Source organism: Pseudophryne corroboree, chromosome 12, assembly GCF_028390025.1.
Source record: "Pseudophryne corroboree isolate aPseCor3 chromosome 12, aPseCor3.hap2, whole genome shotgun sequence".
Classification (NCBI taxonomy): Eukaryota; Metazoa; Chordata; class Amphibia; order Anura; family Myobatrachidae; genus Pseudophryne; species Pseudophryne corroboree.
The window spans coordinates 79,400,176-79,421,718 of NC_086455.1; the positions used below are offsets into that span (position 1 = coordinate 79,400,176).

General features: G+C 46.9%; 1 protein-coding gene across 3 annotated transcripts in view; it reads right to left on the reverse strand.

Moving 5' to 3' along the window:
• RGS6 (regulator of G protein signaling 6) overlaps positions 1 to 21,543 on the reverse strand; it is an 802,086-nt gene that overhangs the window by 191,853 nt on the left and 588,690 nt on the right. For all 3 annotated transcript variants that reach the window (XM_063947693.1, XM_063947695.1, XM_063947694.1), the window contains exon 5: positions 11,385 to 11,491. In XM_063947693.1, coding sequence (XP_063803763.1) covers positions 11,385 to 11,491 — 107 coding nt within the window. The remainder of the gene's footprint in view (positions 1 to 11,384; positions 11,492 to 21,543) is intronic.

A 21,543-nucleotide genomic window follows, 5' to 3' on the forward strand; every position in this document is an offset into this window, starting at 1 on the left:
TTTGCCAATTAAGTTGAGGATTATGTTTCTGCAGCCAAGGTAAACCAAGTATCACATCTTGAGAGGCTTTGGGAATCACGTAGAAGGAGAGGTATTCGGAATGGAGCTCACCAACTTTCATCTTGAGACATACGGTTCGATGAGTAATTATACCATCTGGAATTCGACTTCCATCCACTGCTGTAACGGCAACTGCTGCTTCCAGAGGCATGGTTTGAACTTTAGACCGTATGACAAAGGCTGAGGAGATGAAGTTCTCGGCTGCCCCGGAATCTAGGAGAGCTGAAACTTTCACTGTAGAACTTGGAACTTCTAATTGAATAGACAAGGTCGGCTCTTTCCCAGAACGTGATTCTAAAGTAACTCCTAGCTTAACCTCTCTTGAATAAGCTAGGAGGCGAGAGTTTCCCGGTCGGAGTTTGCAGAATTTAACTAAATGTTCGGAGGACCCACAGTACATGCAGAGGTTACCCTGTCGACGACGAAGTCGTTCCTCCTCTGTGAGTCGAGAGCGCCCAATCTGCATAGGTTCTTCAGTCATTACTGGAGACTGTGATGGAGAATCTTGTCGAGGTCTAGGATGATCACGTGGACTGGATCGCTCTGCCCTGGATTTCTCTAAACATCGCTCCCTGTAACGTAGATCAAGTTTGTTACAGAGAGAAATCAATTCATCCAGTTTAATTGGCACATCCCGGATAGTTAAATCATCCTTGATTCTTTCTGAAAGTCCATTCCAAAACGCGGCGATCAGGGCCTCCTCATTCCAGTTTAACTCTGAAGACAACGTGCGAAACTGAATAATATATTGACTGACAGGACGTAAACCTTGACGTAGACGGAGAATCTCCAAGGATGCTGAGGTGGTCCTGCCTGGTTCGTCAAAGATTCTCCGGAAGGAAGATACGAACTCTTTGTAATTCGAGAGGATAGGATCACCTCTCTCCCATAATGGTGATGCCCACTCCAGAGCCTGACCGGAGAGGAGGGCAATAATATATGCGACCTTAGAACGAGCTGATGGGAAACTGGCGGACATCAGTTCGAACTGGATCTTGCATTGATTCAGGAATCCTCTGCAAAGTTTTGGCGTTCCGTCAAACTTACTCGGAGAGGGTAACTGCAAGCGGGACGTAGGCAGCGTCACAGGAGAAGCTGTAGTGGTAACTGGGACATCCGGGGTTGGAATCTGGACTTGGGACGTTTTAATAGCCGTATGGAGAGTCTCTAAACGGTCTGCCATAGTTTGCATAAACTGCACTATTTGTGTCTGTATAGACTCCTGGTTTTCCAGACGGGAAAGGATATCTGACGTAGCACCGCCTCCTGCGAATTGGTCACTTGACGGATCCATGTGGCCAGTGCTTACTGTCAGGTCCGGGTGTTTTTGTGAATCCGTTAACCCGGGACCAACCACAGGTGTAGGTGCTGGGCTATGAAGAAAGCAGGGTGGACGAAGAAAGTTCCGATTCATATATTTATTCAAAATAACAATTCAGTAAAGAGTTAACTGACAAGTTGTTAATCATCATATTATACTGAAGTATTGCAGGAATAATATGCAAGAGAAAACTCAAAAATACATAAAAGAAATGTTCATGGAAACATATGCAAAACAAGCTGATGAATAAATGTTGGATTGTCCAAATATAAACGAGCTTTGATGCTGAACTGCAGAATATGATTAACTGGATAATGCAGACATGAAGAGATAACTGTAAGGATTTGCAATGGAGTTTTGAGAGTTAACTGAGAGACTGTGAAGAATTATCCTTGTTATGACAACATAGCAAATATAAACAAGCTTTGATGCTGAACTGCAGAATGTTATTAACTGGATAATGCAGACATGAAGAGATAACTGTAAGGATTTGCAATGGAGTTTTGAGAGTTAACTGAGAGACTGAAGAATTATCCTTGTTATGACAACATAGCAAATATAAACAAGCTTTGATGCTGAACTGCAGATTGTGTTTAACTGGTTAATGCAGACATGGAGAATTAACTGTAAGAATTGGCAATGGAGCTTTGAGAGTTAACTGAGAGACTGTGATGAATTATCCTTGTAATGACAACATAGCAAATAAAAGTACTGAATTGGGTTACTTGCGGGTTCCGGAGATCAGTGTGAAACTGTAGTAGAAGACAAGGTGATGAATGGGTTAAATGCAGAGTTGAACAAACGAACAGCTGAGAGAAACAGAATCCTCCAGACTTTGAATGATAGGCAGACTGACAAGGTAACCTCATGCAGGACACTGGGAATCCAACTATTTCCAATAGGAGTGCAATTAACTGACAGCACAGCAGAGAGCCGGTGGATCTTTCAGCAGTGAAGGCTGCAGACGGACCTCTGGGAACGGAGGCGATATCTGGACCACGGGAATCACACAGGAATGCACGGAGAGAGCTCAGAGCTAGAGCACAGCTTTGATACAACAAAGCACTGGCCCAGAGTAACATAATCCCAGCCTACTTAAAGGCAGCACAAGCACGGGATTGGCTTACACCTGCCCACAGGTGTTTTCACAAGTGCTCTGTATTAGCTATTTGGTCTCCAACATGGCCACCTCCTATACAGCAGACACACCGCAGTGCCTTAGGCCATTTGGTCCCCGCACTCACAGTTCCCAGACTCTGCATTACCTGTGCCATTGATCACGCCGTGTCCCCACACGGGCGCACAGCACCGCGAGCAACCGCACTGGCAACGGATGAACCCCAGAACCCGCAAAGGTGAGAGACCGGTTCGTGACAGTACCCCCTCTTCTACGGGTGGTCTCCGAACACCTTTGAACCTTGTCAGGATTTTTGGAGAAGTATTTCTGTACCAGACTTGGAGCTTGAACATCTTCAGAGAAAACCCAGGATCTCTCCTCCGGACCGTAACCCTTCCAGTCGACCAGAAACTGTAAACGTCCATATCGGAAACGTAAGTCCACAATCTCTTTAACTTCAAATTCCTCATTCTGCAAAGAGTGAACTTTAGGAGATTTGGACTGGGTAGTACGGAACTTATTGAGAATCAAAGGCTTCAGTAAAGATGTATGAAAGGCGTTAGGAATTCTCAAAGACGGTGGCAACTTGACTTTGTATGACACAGGATTGAGTACCTTTACAATGGGAAATGGACCAATGAACTTGGGAGCAAATTTCTTAGAAGGAACTTTGAACTTGAGATTGCGCGTAGAAATCCAGTGCCTTAGGCCATTTGGTCCCCGCACTCACAGTTCCCAGACTCTGCATTACCTGTGCCATTGATCACGCCGTGTCCCCACACGGGCGCACAGCACCGCGAGCAACCGCACTGGCAACGGATGAACCCCAGAACCCGCAAAGGTGAGAGACCGGTTCGTGACAGTAATAAGTTCACAGTCATATTGTAAATAACAGCAGCAACCGCGAACACTCTCCTGTAAAGGAAAAATAGAACATGAAAATAAACAGCACAACAATGTGTATCACCATAACATAGTGAGAAGAGAAATTCCAGACACAAATCCAGAAAAAATCAAAGAGGTGTGGAGGATCTGGTAGTGCAATGTCCAGAGGTGTAGCATCAGGACCCCTCCCTGAACCATCAAAATCTAGGAAACAGGATACTTTAACCTCTATAACATATTAAACATGAAATAGCATATGAGTTGAGGGGCGATATCCCCCAACTGCATAAACAAGTAATGGGAAAAAGCGGACCAATTGCAAGCTTATTCATTTTGGTCCATTGCGTTAGAATCTGGGGATCCTGTCAGTTGTAACAGGAACGCTTTGGCATCATCGACGTTTGTAAAATCCTTAGAACCCTGTGGCAAGAATATGAGCAACCGGGCTGGGTACAGCAACATAAATTTAATGCCTGACTGAACAATTGTGAACAAACAGTCAACATATCCCATCGAGCCCTGGATACCTCTGCTGAATAGTCTTGGAAGATAAATATTCGTTGGTCTTCCCATTTTAGGGCACCTTTGGACCGAGCTGCGAACCAGATCAGTTCCTTGTGTCGGAAATTTAAACAGCGAAATATAACTGGCAGAGGACGGGCTTGGTTAGATTCCCTCGGTGGACCCAGGCGATGTGCCTGTTCAATTTCAAGGGATGATAATTCTTCAGGAATCCCAAGCAGGTTCGGCAAGTCCGAAAGCAGAAATCTAAGCAAGTCGGGGCCCTTAAGAGATTCTTTGAGGCCAACTAGCCTCAGATTATTTCGCCTCGAGCGATTTTCCAGGTCATCTAACTTAGACATCATGTGCTGTCGAGAAGACGATAGCTGTAACACCTATTGCTTCAGGTCATCAATTTCCTGAAAGTTAGCTCCTATGCGATTTTCGTTAGTGGAAATCCTGCGAGACATAGTATTCAGCTCTGATTTAATGTCGGAGACTGTCGACATAAATTTGTCGGCTTGCAACTGAAACAGGTTCTACTGTTTCTTTAATGGCTTTCACAATGTCAGCATAGGAGGGAGGCGTGGGAGGAGCTTTTGGCGGCATGATGTCCAAACTGTCGGACGGTAGTACAGGAGTCACGTCAGACTCCGGAGGGGGGGGGGGGATTCAGGAGAGGGTGCAGGTCTCTTGCCACCCGTTCGGGTACGTTGAGGTTTAGGGGGCGACACAGTAAGGAATCTGTCCATAACACGTTCAAGGAGCTGTATGAATATTAGGTAGGCAGATTAGAAGGAATGCAGTGCTGTATCGAGTTTGAGAGATATTCACGATCACCGCTGAGTATATGGTCGTTATGCCATATATGTTACATCGAAACAAAGGTATAGACACATATTGGGAGCACCACTGTGTGCCGTATAATATGAAAAAATAATTACATCCACATGAGCATATAAGGTTGTCTTGTACAGAGAAGCGAGGAGTTCCCCCTCACCGGGAAGACCTGACCAGCAGAGTCCCTCCAGGGATGAGGATACTATTGTGTTCAGTGGAGAAATATATGACACAGGCAGGGCGATGTGGGGGGTGATAACTAAGGTGGTAATATATCACAATGGATGGCAGGCAACAATGAGAGCTACAGGTAGGAATCAGATGATGTTTTAGGTCAGAGGGGGGAATACAGGAATCCACACTATACAGCTATACTTAAGCGGTGATGCTATTAATATGAATAGCTGTATTTATGCTTTTAGGGCACGGAGGCCAGAGAGATACTGCAGGCAGGCAATTTATCTCAAAGTGAAAGGGGGAGAGGAGATCAGTGACAGGCTCTTATTTATATTACACACTGAGCGCTGTGGTGCCGGGCAGCCCGCCCGCGCCGCTAAGAGGAAAAAGAAGATGGCCGCCTCTACGGGCTGTTCACCTCCAGACAGCCCACTGCCGCGGCTAGCGTCCAACTCAGCCACCAGACGGGAGACCGAGCGGCGCGCAGGAGCAGGGCAGCAGGCTCCAACAAGCCGCGCGGCAGAGAGAAGTGTCCCGTGCGTCCACCAAAGGCTCCGGCGTCCGTCCCGGAACTCCTTCAAACCACAGGCCCCGGCGTCAGTCACTCAGGAGGGCCGCAATCCACAGAGACAGCAGAAGCTGCCTCCCGATTCCGCGAAACGCTCCCACAGCTGGAGAAGGACAAGGAGAGGGGGTAAGGCATCCAAGCAGGGTAAAGGAAGGCTTGGAAAGGGGGTAAAAACGGATTTATATAAGCGTGTAGGCAGGAGTTCAGGAAATATGCAGCTCACTCGTATGCCAGCCAGGCCACGCCCCCCACACACAGCGTTTTTAATATAAAGGGAGACCCCCTATCAGCGTCGACTGTGCACCTTAATAGGTTACACAGTCATTTTGCAGCCATTCCCCCGCCCCTCCTTCTACAACCCCTTGTTACCGTGATAGATAGCTGAAGTTGCTGTGGAGGGACTTGATCTTCACTGACAGCGTTGTGTATGTCATTATATATATATATATACACTGCTCAAAAAAATAAAGGGAACTCTAAAATAACACATCCTAGATCTGAATGAATGAAATATTCTTATTAAATACTTTGTTCTTTACATAGTTGAATGTGCTGACAACAAAATCACACAAAAATGATCAATGGAAATCAAATTTATTAACCCATGGAGGTCTGGATTTGGAGTCACCCTCAAAATGAAAGTGGAAAAACACACTACAGGCTGATCCAACTTTGATGTAATGTCCTTAAAACAAGTCAAAATGAGGCTCAGTAGTGTGTGTGGCCTCCACGTGCCTGTATGACCTCCCTACAACCCACACAAGTGGCTCAGGTAGTGCAGCTCATCCAGGATGGCACATCAATGCGAGCTGTGGCAAGAAGGTTTGCTGTGTCTGTCAGCGTAGTGTCCAGAGCATGGAGGCGCTACCAGGAGACAGGCCAGTACATCAGGAGACGTGGAGGAGGCCGTAGGAGGGCAACAACCCAGCAGCAGGACCGCTACCTCCACCTTTGTGCAAGGAGGAACAGGAGCAGCACTGCCAGAGCCCTGCAAAATGACCTCCAGCAAGCCACAAATGTGCATGTGTCTACTCAAACGATCAGAAACAGACTCCATGATGGTGGTATGAGGGCCCGACGTCCACAGGTTGGGGTTGTGCTTACAGCCCATTACCGTGCAGGACGTTTGGCATTTGCCAGAGAACACCAAGATTGGCAAATTTGCCACTGGCGCCCTGTGCTCTTCACAGATGAAAGCAGGTTCTCACTGAGCACATGTGACAGACGTGACAGAGTCTGGAGACGCCAAGGAGAATGTTCTGCTACCTGCAACATCCTCCAGCATGACCGGTTTGGCAGTGGGTCAGTAATGGTGTGGGGTGGCATTTCTTTGGGGGGCCGCACAGCCCTCCATGTGTTCGCCAGAGGTAGCCTGACTGCCATTAGGTACCGAGATGAGATCCTCAGACCCCTTGTGAGACCATATGCTGGTGCGGTTGGCCCTGGGTTCCTCCTAATGCAAGACAATGCTAGACCTCATGTGGCTGGAGTGTGTCAGCAGTTCCTGCAAGACGAAGGTATTGATGCTATGGACTGGCCCGCCCGTTCCCCAGACCTGAATCCAATTGAGCACATCTGGGACATCATGTCTCGCTCCATCCACTAACGCCACGTTGCACCACAGACTGTCCAGGAGTTTGCGGATGCTTTAGTCCAGGTCTGGGAGGAGATCCCTCAGGAGACCATCCGCCACCTTATCAGGAGCATGCCCAGGCATTGTAGGGAGGTCATACAGGCACGTGGAGGCCACACACACTACTGAGCCTCATTTTGACTTGTTTTAAGGACATTACATCAAAGTTGGATCAGCCTGTAGTGTGTTTTTCCACTTTCATTTTGAGGGTGACTCCAAATCCAGACCTCCATGGGTTAATAAATTTGATTTCCATTGATCATTTTTGTGTGATTTTGTTGTCAGCACATTCAACTATGTAAAGAACAAAGTATTTAATAAGAATATTTCATTCATTCAGATCTAGGGTGTGTTATTTTAGTGTTCCCTTTATTTTTTTGAGCAGTGTATATATATATATATATATATATATATAGAGTGAAAAGCAGCGGCACTCGCAATGCTTGTCCCTGAAGACGGGGGATTACCCCGAAACGGCGTAGGACCGTAATAAAGGCTTCACATTTCATTCATCAGTCTGTCGAGTGCCGCTGCTTTTCACTCTATACAAAGGATAGCTAACATCCTCAGATGGCACCACAGCAAGTATTCTTTCCCAGCGAGGAGTGCCGAGCCTGACTGCTGTATATATATATATATATATATATATATATATATATATATAGCAAACGTGAAGCCGGCACTCCCCTCTGTACATAAGCAGGAATATTGCATCCGATGCCTTCCAGGTGTATTAGGCCACAAACGGTCAATCACCCCACATAACAGACATAGGCGGCACTGAGGACGGCTTGTAAGAATCACACGGACCCCAGCATAGAGTTCAACGTTTCAATCTTATTCACAGATTTTCGTCAGGACGAAAATCTGTGAACAAGATTGAAACGTTGAACTCTATGCTGGGGTCCGTGTGATTCTTACAAGCCGTCCTGAGTGCCGCCTATATCTGTTATATATATATATATATATATATATATACACACACACACACACACACACACACACACACACACACATACCACATACACCCCACACTACACAATACTGTCTTCTTAGGCTTTGTTCTCATCTCATGGCAAGCATCTATGTCCCATTTCTGCACCATGCTCAAGTACTACCAGCAATAACTACCACCATTTACTGCCCGTTTGACCTTCACTTTATTGTAAAATGCATTTTGCGAGTTAAAGGGACTGCGGTAAACACCTACTAATTTAAAACAAATACAAATAAATAAATAAAATTCGATACGAAGAGATAAGTGATCAGACACTGTGAGGTTTTCCTCAATGTGAATAGAACTGTCAATGACTATAATAAAACAAGCATCTGAGTGCACCCCTGCCGCCAACAAGTAGCGCAAGCTGCACATGTCATATGAAATGTCATACAGCTTTTGGGCTTCTTTTATTGTTATATTATATACAGTAATACTGTCAATCGCCAAATTAAGCTTATAACCAGATAATAAAAATAACAAAGGTGGGCGTGGGGGCAGCCATTAATGTTGCGCTTAGGATCATCATATCTACTAAATGTACCCCTATAAGAGACCAATCTATATTCAGCCAGTCATTGAAGCATGCAATATACTGTAAGGCCACTGTGGGAGGTTTCATGGATCCACGATAGAACCCATATCCGTATACTGAAAGTGGAAGCTTTTCACACTGCTGTGGCTCAGTTTTTTCTACATTTATATGAAACCAATAGTGCAGAAAGTTGTTCATGGGCTGCCATCAAACTGTAAGTGACAGTGATGAGCAACAGGACGGCCCTAGGACCTTGTTTTACCCCTTGCAGACCGCAGTTGCGGGTCGCACCCAGGACTTGTACATGGCTCATTCCGGGTGTGACCCACTTGAGACCCGATTCAGATGGCGTCCCCATATTGCCGGTTTGGTGACATCAGTGGTGATGCGTGCGGAGGTGGTGATTGGAGATCAGATGATCTCCAAGTGCTGCCTGCTCCTATACAGTGAATGGGTACCGCGTTCCATCGACCCGGCTTACCTGTTCACTCCGCACAGCGACCCGGGTTGAAGCCGTATTCAACCCTGGTGGCTACTGGGGTTTAAATACCGGACCGCTCTACCTGGATTATTTCAACTGGACTCCTTTCAGACCGCACAGCAACTCAGGTTGCTGCACGCTCAAGTACAATAACCCGGGTTATTGCTGGTGGTCTCTCCAAGTCTTCACTTCAGCCTTTTTGAAAATGCAGCACCATAGCATGTCAGCAGGAGACCCGTGTGCAGACTCCGTGTGTGGGCCCCCTCCTCTCCCGTAGCCGTCACGCTGCTGCTAGCGCACTGAGCGCTGTAGACTCTGGCACTGTGCCAGAGTCTACAGCGCTCAGAGCGCTAGCAGCGGCGTGACGGCTACGGGAGAGGAGGGGGCCCACACACAGTCACCGATGGATGCCAGAAAGGTAAGTATAGGAGAAATGGGTGCAGTGTGTGCGGTGTGCGGTGTGGCCCCCCCCCCCCGGGACTCAGGCACCCATTATAGAACACACTGCACCCATTATAGAACACACTGCACCCATTATAGAAACGCCAATGCATGTCAGCTAGCCTAGCACTGGTACACAATAAGGTAGCACTATTATGAAAAATGAACTACAATCTATATAAAAGTTAACTCAAGAAATCAGTTGAATGAAAGCACAGTCTGATCACTATTGATTGTGATGAACAGCATATTGTTGTTATTATTAGCCAGGAGACACAAAGTTGCACGTAGTAGCCATTTTTTCTAGACTACAGATCTCAGCTGACGTAATCTGTCATATGTAAAAAGACAATTCATTTATTTATACATCTCCACTATAGGAACTTTATATTTTCCTCAGCAAACTAAGTGATTTGGAATTATATATTTATGTATTAATGTTTTAAAACGTCACATTTATGGAATTGCGATACTATCAAGTTCAACTGCACTACTTCCCCAAACCCAGGGCATGAACCATGTAAAAAAAAAAAAATAGAGATGTGTCAAGAATTACATTACAATAAGAAAGCAAACAACAGGATTGAGGGGACTGGAAGACAAATAGTGCTGTCTGAACAGCAGGACAAACCATAACCTGCAGATAAGATCAACCACACGGTTGTCTAAACTGGGGGTACCCTGCCTGCTGGTATATGTACCAATTGTTTTGCTTTGCTTAAAATGTCCGAGCCTCAAGGCCTAGGGGCCCCGCAGGGACTAGAGGCCCAACATTTTCTGCTACCTGCGCCCTAGGGCTCCAATGGTAAAAGGCACTTTGCACTCTGAGCTGTAGCAATGCACTCTCGTAACCAGCTGTGGTTTGTTCTGAGACAACTGGGGGTGAAGGGAGAAACAATGGACCAATAGGGCACTTGCACTATTTCAGCAGAGAAAAGAAAAGGAAGAATGACTGCGCTGTGAGAAAACAGGTCAGCAGGCTGGGTATTGGTGTCTATATGAATACTGAAAGTGTAAATGATGGCAGAAGCTCTGCTTCCCAAAAGTCAGCTGTAGTGGGGTGAACAATTGAAGTGCGGGAGGGGGTCTGAAATGGAATACCTACTATTCACCGGCGGCCGGGATACCAGCTGTCCAGATACCGACAGCAGCATCCCAGCCGTCAGTATGCCAGCAGCGGCGCAAGCACTATAAAGCCCCTTGCAGGCTCGCTGTACTCGTCACGCTGCAGACACGGTGTCTCGCTGTGCTCGCCACAGGATATATTCTCCCTCTATGGGTGTCGTGGACATCCACAAAGGAAGAAAAGCCTGTGGTGTCCGTATTACGGAGGTAACATTTCATCGCCTGTCAGGATTCCGCCGTTGGTCTCATGATTGCCTCCCCGACAGGCGGCCCTCATGATTGCCTCCCCTTGAAATACATGAAAGCCTAGGTGCCCGGCCATGGGTCTACACGGCTCTCCCGAGGCTAAAGGCAGGAGCATGTCTATAACAAACGTATTGAATTAAAACAAGCTCATTCCTTTGCTAAAAGTGATTAAAAAAAACACTTGTATTATACAACATACAGTACTTGCATACAAATAACTGTGGCATTTTGGGAACAGTATGAGAAGGGACCATTTCCGCAGCACATTGACAAGGTCTATCCCACACAGAGATGAAGAGCAATACACCTTAATATCTGACAGCCATATTAAATAGCCCAGTGACAAAGATGGCAACTGCCTTGGTGCATACTATGTTACCTGGGCTCCATGTAGTGTAGCTTCCACCAATCATACCCGCCTTAGGCTTACATTCAATACATTCCAATATTCACCCACCTGAAAACGGTAGAAGGTCCCATCATCCTTCAATGTGAGAACGTGATCTGATATCGGGAAGATGTAACCTTGGGCTGCTATAAGGCTTCCTAAATGTATTGCTTCAACTGTAAGAGAGAACAAGGCAAGGTTAGCTATGTATTTCTGTTAGGCTTGCCTTATTAGCCCAATGGGTTGCTTTAGACTTAAGTCACTGTATCATAGCGGTGATTATACATTTATCAGTAAGTAGTGTTGTTTGGACCATAAGCTCTTTGGAACAGATACGGTTATATAAATGTTTCCTTTGTAGATCCTCTAGAGATGTTCCATTACTGGTGAATGTGTTGCTGCAGGGGCCCAATGTGACTTCTCAGAACATTATTGTATTTCTCAACAACCTGTCATGCTCAGAAGAAAAGCTAAATACATACTGGTGATTTCCCATTGGCCAGGGTTTGCAGGCAGTAGGCGAGGGAATGATATCACCAGGCTAATCCTGGATGATAAAAAGCACTAAGCTTTATTTGGTCCAGATAGAAGGACTAAATGTGATGGACTCAGTTATCTATTCACTTTATTATCCTTGAATTATAAGAGGATATAAACCCAATGTGTACACTACTATGGTACATTTTGTATCTCTTTATCTGATCACTTTAAAAATCATAATAATAATATTATTTCAAAAGTATAGACCGTATAAAGGGCAATGGAAAATAGGAGACAAGAAAGGGGCTCTGAGGAGTGGTACAAGAAGAATATCATATATGCAAGCTCATTACTATGGATAGGAGGAACAGTGCTCAAGTTAATGAGCCTAGGGGGTGGCATTGCTGCTCCTCCATAGCACCAGCATTTGGCTTGCAGGGCAGCCTAAAATACTGGCTAGTCCGTCTTTTGGACACTCCAGTAGCTGCCGTGAAACCACTCAGATTGTTCAACTACTTCCTGGTCCCAGCATCTCCCTCATTGTGACATCATGATGTCACGTGGGCTGGCACAGGATGGATGGAACAATGTCCTGCTATGGCCCTGTATCCATGAAGCCAAATAATCATGCAAACCTTTCAGTTGTATGGGAAGGGGGGGGGGGGGGGGGGGGCACTCTGGACTGCACACCCTAATTCAAAACATATTAAGAGGTGCTATCATTGTGAGACTTGTAGTTCCGAACAGAAAAATTAAAATGCAGATGCAACCTCCATAGTCCTAAGCACTGCTAATTAGATTCATTATAATAAACTCTGCAATTTAACATACAGCAAAGTTGAGGCGCTTAGCATAATTTATGGCCAAAAATATATAGGGCCCACCAAAACGCGACCAGGTAACATCTTCTGGTGTGTCCCCAACACTTTAGTCAAGACCCCACAAGTCAGCAAAGGCCAACCAGAGAGAGGTTAAAGTGTTAGCTTCTGCTTCATATTTATGTAACAATTACCATGTGTTACATTGGTGAAAAGTAACAGAATGTTAAAGGGTGTTACATCGGTAGAAAAATTATTACATGTTAAAAAAAAGTGCTAGATCAAGGTTTACAAAGTTATACAGAAAAGCAGCCTGCCTTTAGGGCAGTTGGCATGTGCTGACTTGGTGGGGTCCCATGACCTGGACTTGAACTTTAGCATTAGGGACCCACCAATGGGGTCACATAGTCTTGGTTGTTTGTTTTCTTATCTTTCTGTGTGAACCTTTCAGTTGTACAGTTTGGACTGAAAGAACAATGAAGTCAAGAGAACAACAATCACCTACAAAGGCACTAGAGAAAAAGAGAACTCATAATCAGAGAGACATTGGGCCAGATGTACAATGATTGCCCCCTTTTTTTAAACAAGGCATTGTTCTGCATTCATTTTCAAGGCATGCAGTCGCCGGGCCGAACTCTGACATTTTTTTTAAAGGGGCAATCATTTACGGGTGTAGTATGGTATGTCGGCGGCCGGGCTCCCGACGACCAGCATACCGGCGCTGGGAGCCCGACCGCCGGCATACCGACAGCGTGGCGAGCGCAAATGAGCCCCTTGCGGGCTTGCTACGCGCACCACGCTATTTTATTCTCCCTCCAGGGGGGTCGTGGAACCCCACGAGGGAGAAAAAGTGTCGGTATGCCGGCTGTCGGGATTCCGGCGCCGGTATACTGTGCGCCGGGATCCCGACAATCGGCATACTGAAGACCACACATCATTTACAAGGCATGGTTTTTGCCTTGTAAATGACTGCTCCTTTAAAAAAAAAGGCAACCCGCATGTCCGCCAAACTCGGACGCTATTACATCCGGCTCATTATCTGATTCTCACACAGCGCAGACATATTCTGCAATTCTTTATAGATGTTCTAGATGTGCTGCTATACCCCAATTAGCTGGCTACCTTCTCCCCCTCAATAACAGAGAAACAATTAAATTACCAATAAATAACTCAGAGAAACAAATGCAAAGTTGTAAGTTTTACACAATACTTATTACATATACCACAATATAATATTAATGTAGAAATAGTTAAAATCAAAAGGGGATAAAGCTATGTTATTTTCATCTAGGCCTTTTATATTAACTTGCTAGAGGAATGCAAACTGGATGGGAACAAGTATGTTTGCTAATGCGTTAACTTTGTAAAACTTTTTCTAATAAAAATGTAATAAACCTACTCCCCAATAGGGGGAGCCCTGTGCAATGTCCACTTACAAGAAGCCTGGCAGTTGGGAATTTAAAGGAGCTGCAGATTTCTGCAATATTAAAGACATCATGCATGCGCCAATCTATAGCAGCAGAGGAAATATGGCAACGAAACAGCCAAACATATTTAATAACAAATGTAATGCAAATAAAGGATAACAGATAAAGCATTCAGCACCATTTCATTTGTAGAGATGGTTTATACTGTACATTTTTAGCTTACAGAGTGCTGACAATTGGAGAGGAATGCACTACGGTATATAATGGAACTTTCAAACGGAGAAATCTATAAAATAACAGACTCGGGGGAGCAATCCATTTCACACAGACATGATTCATTAGTATGGAAGACAGGCATCCTAAAGACACACATGTGTATCTACAATCACAGCAGACTAATAGCAAACTTTCATTGCTGGGAAGGAGGGGATTCATTTACTGCCATCAGGAAGTTGTTGCTGTTGCAAAAACATGTTTGACTAAATTGATCTTCATAAAACTGAATGTTCTGCAATATTTCTCTTTTGTGTATACTGTGAGAACGAGCAGTTCTAGTCTGTGCCTAAAGTGCTATGCGTCGGGCTGTGTCCCTGTTCATCAGATTTAGCCATTCACCAGTCCCCGTATAGTCTTTGAGATTGGGATTGGTGCTCAGGATTATCTTCCAGCAGCCACCCAGTAGACTTTTCTGACTGGATGCATCAATGTGACCATTTCAAGGAAAGCCCAGTTTCTTTCCAATTTCTGTGTGTTAATGTGATGTTGGTACAGGTAATACCTCCTTTTTTAGCTGCAGCAAATGTTCAGATGTGTCACTGGCCAACCAGATTTCCCCTCATTACCCTTCAACTTTGACTAAAATGTATTTTGACTGGACCAAAAGAGCATTCCACTAATGCTTCTTTATGAGTGTATGTTGTTGTCCAACATTTAAAAAAAATAAAAAAAAAATGCACAAAAACGCCACAGGTAACCAGTCATGGAAGTCAGAATTCCAGCGCCAGCATTGTGATCCATGTTGGGTTCCCAACGTCGGTCTTCTGCCCAGTGTCGGTATTCCCACTGCCGGTATCCCGAATACCGGTATGCTGACCGGATCCTGTCCCTACTTTCCAATAATTCATTTACACAGTGAAAATAAGCTGTATTTCAGGAGAAAACCAAAATGTATTCTTTAATGAGCGGGGTGGTTCTAAAGTGGGGGGAGGCTGACCCTTTGACGTAACACCCACACCTTTGCGTCTCTTCAGACTCTACCACCCCTCAGCTCACCTACAGTAGGTGCACCCTAGTTTGTGGAGACATCTCCTCCAGGACCACTTGGCGTTGTGTGTCCTACATGAGATCCTCTGATACCACTCAGTGACATCACTGACCGGTTACTAGGAAATTGATAGGCTGCAGAATAATAAGTATTGGTGCATGTCACAAAATACTGTAGTTCCCTGTGCAGGATTCAGGAGGACTTGGAATCATGTATGCTTTAAGGCAGGGGTGGGGAACCTCCGGCCCGCGGGCCGTATAAGGCCCGCGAAGCCGTTTGCTCCGGCCCACCCGCTTCTCCTAGTGAGACACGCAGCCGCTCAGTCCGGCGACAGCGTGTCTCAGCTGTCAGTGTCAGGACAGGGAGGAGAGCGCAGCGGCGGCGTGTAGAACTTGAAACCAGCCGCCGGTTCGTGAGCCAATCAGAGCTCGCGGACCGGCAGCCAATCAGGAGCCGCGACTGTCGGTCCGCGAGCTCTGATTGGCTCTCGAACCGGCGGCTGGTTTCAAGTCCTACACGCCGCCGCCCAACATAGCCGCGTTCTCCTCCGTGTCCTGCCGAAAGGAGCGGTAAGTAGCACGGAAGGGGGGGGGGGGGCACTGTGGGGGCATCTGTATACCTGGCACTGTGGGGGGCATTTGTATACCTGGCACTGTGGGGGGCATCTGTATCCCTGGCACTGTGGGGGGCATCTATCCCTGGCACTGTGGGGGCATCTGTATACCTGGCACTGTGGGGGGCATCTGTATACCTGGCACTGTGGGGGGCATCTGCATAACTGGCAATGTGGGGGCATCTGTATAACTGGCACTGTGGGGGCATCTGTATACCTGGCACTGTGGGGGGCATCTGTATACCTGGCACTGTGGGGGCATCTGTATACCTGGCACTGTGGGGGCATCTGTATACCTGGCACTGTGGGGGGGGGGCATCTGTATACCTGGCACTGTGGGGACATATGTATACCTGGCACTGTGAGAAGCATTTGTACACCTGGCACTGTGAGAAGCATTTGTACACCTGGCACTGTGAGGGTCATCTGTATACCTGGCACTGTGAGGGGCATCTGTATACCTGGCATTGTGAGGGGCATCTGTATACCTGGCACTGTGGGGACATCTGTATACCTGGCACTGTGAGGGGCATTTGTACACCTGGCACTGTGAGGGTCATCTGTATACCTGGCACTGTGAGGGGCATCTGTATACCTGGCACTGTGAGGGGCATCTGTATACCTGGCACTGTGAGGGGCATCTGTATACCTGGCACTGTGGGGACATCTGTATACCTGGCACTGTGAGGGGCATTTGTACACCTGGCACTGTGAGGGGCATTTGTACACCTGGCACTGTGAGGGGCATTTGTATACTTGGCACTGTGGGGGCATTTGTATACCTGGCACTGTGAGGGGCATTTGTATACCTGGCACTGTGGATCTGGCACTGCACTATTGGGGGCATATGTGTATCACGTCCCATTTTAACTGTCCACACCCATTTTTTGGCACGCGCGCCTCCAGCGCGCACACACAGTACCTCTATGGGGCAGACCTGCTGGGGGGCAGGGTAATCTTTTACGTTGAGATTTTGTGTATGGCCCCCGAAGGATTTTATAAATATCCAAATGGCCCTCGGTAGAAAAAAGGTTCCCCACCCCTGCTTTAAGGCACAGAATGCTGTAATTACTTTTTTCCTTTACATCATAATTAACATACACGTATGGGACAAAATGTGTCTTACGTTATCTGATTGAACTGTAATGTAATAATTTGGTGCACTTAAAGTTTGTTGTTAGAAACCCTGCAGTGTGTATAATAGCAGTATATCTTAAGTGTCCTCCTCAGGGACAGTTAAGAACCCATCAAGGGCTTGTGGAAACTTCTGAGTCAATCAGAATAACTGTCCTTAAACTCTACACTGCTAGTGGTTCCCTGAGGACCGGTTTCCATTTTTCCAGATGCTGTTACATTGTTTTATATGCTATAAATCAGGGGCGGCCAGACTTTTGGAGTCAGTGATCTACTGTGAAAGCTAAAAAGCTTTTGTGATCTACCCAGGAGGAATAATAGTGCGCGTCGTAGGCGCGCACGCGCAAAAAAGGGGCGTGTCACAACAAAAGTGGGCGTGGTATAACAAAAAGTGGGCGTGGTATAACTAAAAAAAAAAAGGGACGTAGCCTTGCTGCGCAGAGTGTAATGACTGCCTCACACGAAATAACACATTGGCCCCCACAGGTAAAAACCTCAAACACATATGCCCCCACAGTGCCAGATACACATGCCCCCACAGTGCCAGATATGCCCCCACAGTGCCAGATACAGATATGCCCCCACAGTGCCATGTGCCCACAGTGCCAGATATGCCCCCACAGTGCCAGATACAGATATGCCCCCACAGTGCCATGTGCCCACAGTGCCAGATATGCCCCCACAGTGCCAGATACACATGCCCCCACAGTGCCATGTGCCCACAGTGCCAGATATGCCCCCACAGTGCCAGATACAGATATGCCCCCACAGTGCCATGTGCCCACAGTGCCAGATATGCCCCCACAGTGCCAGATTACAGATATGCCCCCACAGCGCCAGATTACAGATATGCCCCCACAGTGCCAGATATGCCCCCACAGTGCCATGTGCCCGCAGAGCCAGATATGCCCCCAGTGCCACATATGACCCCACAGTGCCACATATGACCCACAGTGCCAGATATGCCCCCACAGTGCCATGTGCCCACAGTGCCAGATATGCCCTCACAGTGCCATGTGCCCACAGTGCCAGATATGCCCCCACAGTGCCAGATACAGATATGCCCCCACAGCGCCAGATTACAGATATGCCCCCACAGTGCCAGATATGCCCCCACAGTGCCATGTGCCCGCAGAGCCAGATATGCCCCCAGTGCCACATATGACCCCACAGTGCCAGATATGCCCCCTCTGAGCTATGTGCCCACAATGCCGGATATGCCCCCATAGAAGAGCTCACCGTTGGTGTGTGGAGAGCGCAGCGCGCGCTTCTCCTGTCTGCCGCTCTGCCTCCTCAGTCTGATCTCCGGCGGTGACGGCAGCGTGTATGGCTCAAATCAGGTGCCGGTCCGCGAGCTCTCATTGGCTAACGAACCGGCACCTGATTTGAGCTATACACTCGGCCGTCACTGCCGCAGACCAGACTGAGGAGGCAGAGCGGCAGGCAGGAGAGGCGCGGCTTCGGGTGGCTGGGCGGCGGATCGCGATCGACTGGTCGCATGTCCGCGATCGACCAGTCGATCGCGATCGACTGTTTGGCCACCCCTGCTATAAATTCTCAGAAAGAGGTAGCTTTGATTCCGCACTGGTTATTGACAAATTTTAAAGAAAGTCTAACGTTGACAGCAGATTCATCTTTCTGTTCTATCCTAACCATACTCACTTTTAGCGATAGATAAACGCATACAATGTATATCACCAGAGCCGGCCCTAACCAATATGATGCCCTAGGCAAGATTTTGGCTGGTGCCCCCTAGCACCGCTGCTAGTTCCTCCTCTCACCCTGCACCCCTTTCCCAGCACCCCTCACCCATAGCAGTCCTCATTTTGGTGTTCCTACCCCCTATATTTTAAATAGGAACATTGCGCATTTGGCGCACAGTCCAAAAAGGGGTGTGTTCTTGCTGGGAAATAATGCTAAAACTGTGACCTCTGCCTCTGCTTGGATACAGATGTGTCCTCATACATCTTACCTCAGTACACCATGCAGCAGGAGATGCCTGGCGTGAGTCAGCTGGCAGCTCAGCTAACGTTGGGTGCCTTTTTTTATGAAAATGAGTCTTATTTGCATTACTATGTGGCTAGAATGCACACGCAACTTCTGCTGATTACAATGATATGCAGCATGCCTATATTCTGTGTGCAACTGTGAATGTAGCTGCATACAAAATGCTAAATTACAATGATTTCCAAGAATACACTGTAATGTAGCATTTCATATGCAGATACAGCTGCAGTCACACATAGAATATAGGCATGCTGCATATCATTTTAATCAGCAGAAGCTGCTTCTGCCCCTAGGCATACCAAATGCCCTAGGCATTTGTCTAGTTTGCCTATGCCTAAGGCCGGCTCTGTATATCACTAATGTAACTAATACAAGTTTTCGCACCATAGAGACAGTGTGCCTGTGAGAGCTAAAGGTTTCAATGAGTCCCTTTCGCTGATTATTACCTAATGATTGGTACAAAAATTATTTGAAAACAATTCTTGACGCTAACTGCCCCTATAGTTTTTATTTAATCTTGTATGTTATTAAGGAGAATTTATTTTAAGGATATTGTAAAAGTTATATTTTATCTTCGCTAACAATACACAACACATGATAATCATATTCTTGTTTCTACTGCAGAGTGCGCCAAAAAAAGGAGTCTTCTTTCTTTTTCTTTTGATATGCTATAAATTCTATAAGCAGGATTTGTCATATCAGATTCCCAATAATGAGCTGTTGCTGGTGGCCTGTTGAAAAGTCATCTCCCCTTAATCCAGTTGTAAGTACAATAACATAGATTGCGCTATCACAGTAGATGAGTGGCGGAAGTCCCTGCATAAACAGCTATGGAAGGCCATCACCACACAAGGCACTGTTTTTTGGTGGTCTAGCAAAGTATACTAAAATAGCCTACCGCACGCTTGCCTACTCTCTCAGAATATTCAGGAGACTCCAGGGTTTCAATCTCCCAGGAGAGTAAAGCTGACTATATACAGTTTATTGAAGATGGCTGAAAAACAGTCTGGATCATTTAATTACCAGACCTATCAGATCCTTCTGACCATCGCCCAGCGACGCTATACTTGCATTGTATAGAGGGGGTAATTCAGAGCTAATCGTAGATGTGCTAAATTTAGAACATCTATGATCAGTTACTCTGACATGTGGGGGGACGCCCAGCACAGGGCTAGTCAACCCTGCATGTCAGGCCCTACCACCCCCGCACAAAGGCATCGCACAGCGGCAATGCTTTTGTACTTGACAAGCAGCTCCCTACCTGCGCACTGGCAGGGAGCTACTTGTTGCATTCCGGGTCGCAGTGGCTGTGTGTGACGTCACGCAGCTGCCGCGGCCCACTCGCCCGCGCGGTCTGGGCACGCCTGCGTTGTCTGGACCGTGCCCCCGGAACGGCGGTCCTAATGCTGCCAGCCAGCCCTCTCCCTCCCACCCGGCGAACGCCTCTGCCTGTCAATCAGGCAGAGGTGATCGCTGGGCTGAGATGCCAAAAGCATCTCTGGCATGCACTGGCGCACTGCGGCGCCTGCACAGTCCAGACCTGATCGCCCACTGTGCGAAAACGTACAGCAGCAATCAGGTCTGAATTAGTCCCAGAGACCTGTGGATATTTGTGCCGTTGCTCCGCCCGTGGCGCAGTTGGCTGGCTTGAACCACCGTCCTGGATACCACCATATCCTTCTGTGACGCTTTATGGATGCAATTAATCATATTCAGTATTTGCTATCCAAGAAATTCTATCTGCGAGATCTACACTAGCCGTGGCTAACCATTGGGTCTCTGTGAATTAGGGATGATGGTTTAGCACCATCGATTTTCCTGTGATGGCAGTGTTTTCAGAAGATGGTGCATGCACTGAAGGCAGAAACAGCTCTGGTACATTGCAAGTCCTTACCCTCACCTGTGCCGACACCATCTGTCCAAAAATATCACACAAAGATGACACAGCCAACAAAAGGTGATGAGGAACACCAATGGGGTCTGTTATGAGGTTCTGTTTGGTGCCCCTGTCAATAGTTAAAACCCTATGGGGAAAGCCTAGCTGGAGAGGGGTCCTCAGACCTCTCCCCTCCCTCTTGTTAATGTGTCAATGCACATGTGCTGGTATTGCAGCCGAATGGACGGGTTTTGGAAGTATAGTGAAAGCTATTACAACACTGTTAACTCTTCTCAGGTGCGCTGTAAAATATGATTTATGATAGTCACTGTATGCCCTAAGACAGGGGCGGCCAGACTTTTGGAGTCAGTGATCTACTGTGAAAGCTAAAAAGCTTTTGTGATCTACCCAGGAGGAATAATAGTGCGCGTCGTAGGCGCGCACGCGCAAAAAAGGGGCGTGTCACAACAAAAGTGGGCGTGGTATAACAAAAAGTGGGCGTGGTATAACAAAAAAAAAAAAGGGACGTAGCCTTGCTGCGCAGAGTGTAATGACTGCCTCACACGAAATAACACATTGGCCCCCACAGGTAAAAACCTCAAACACATA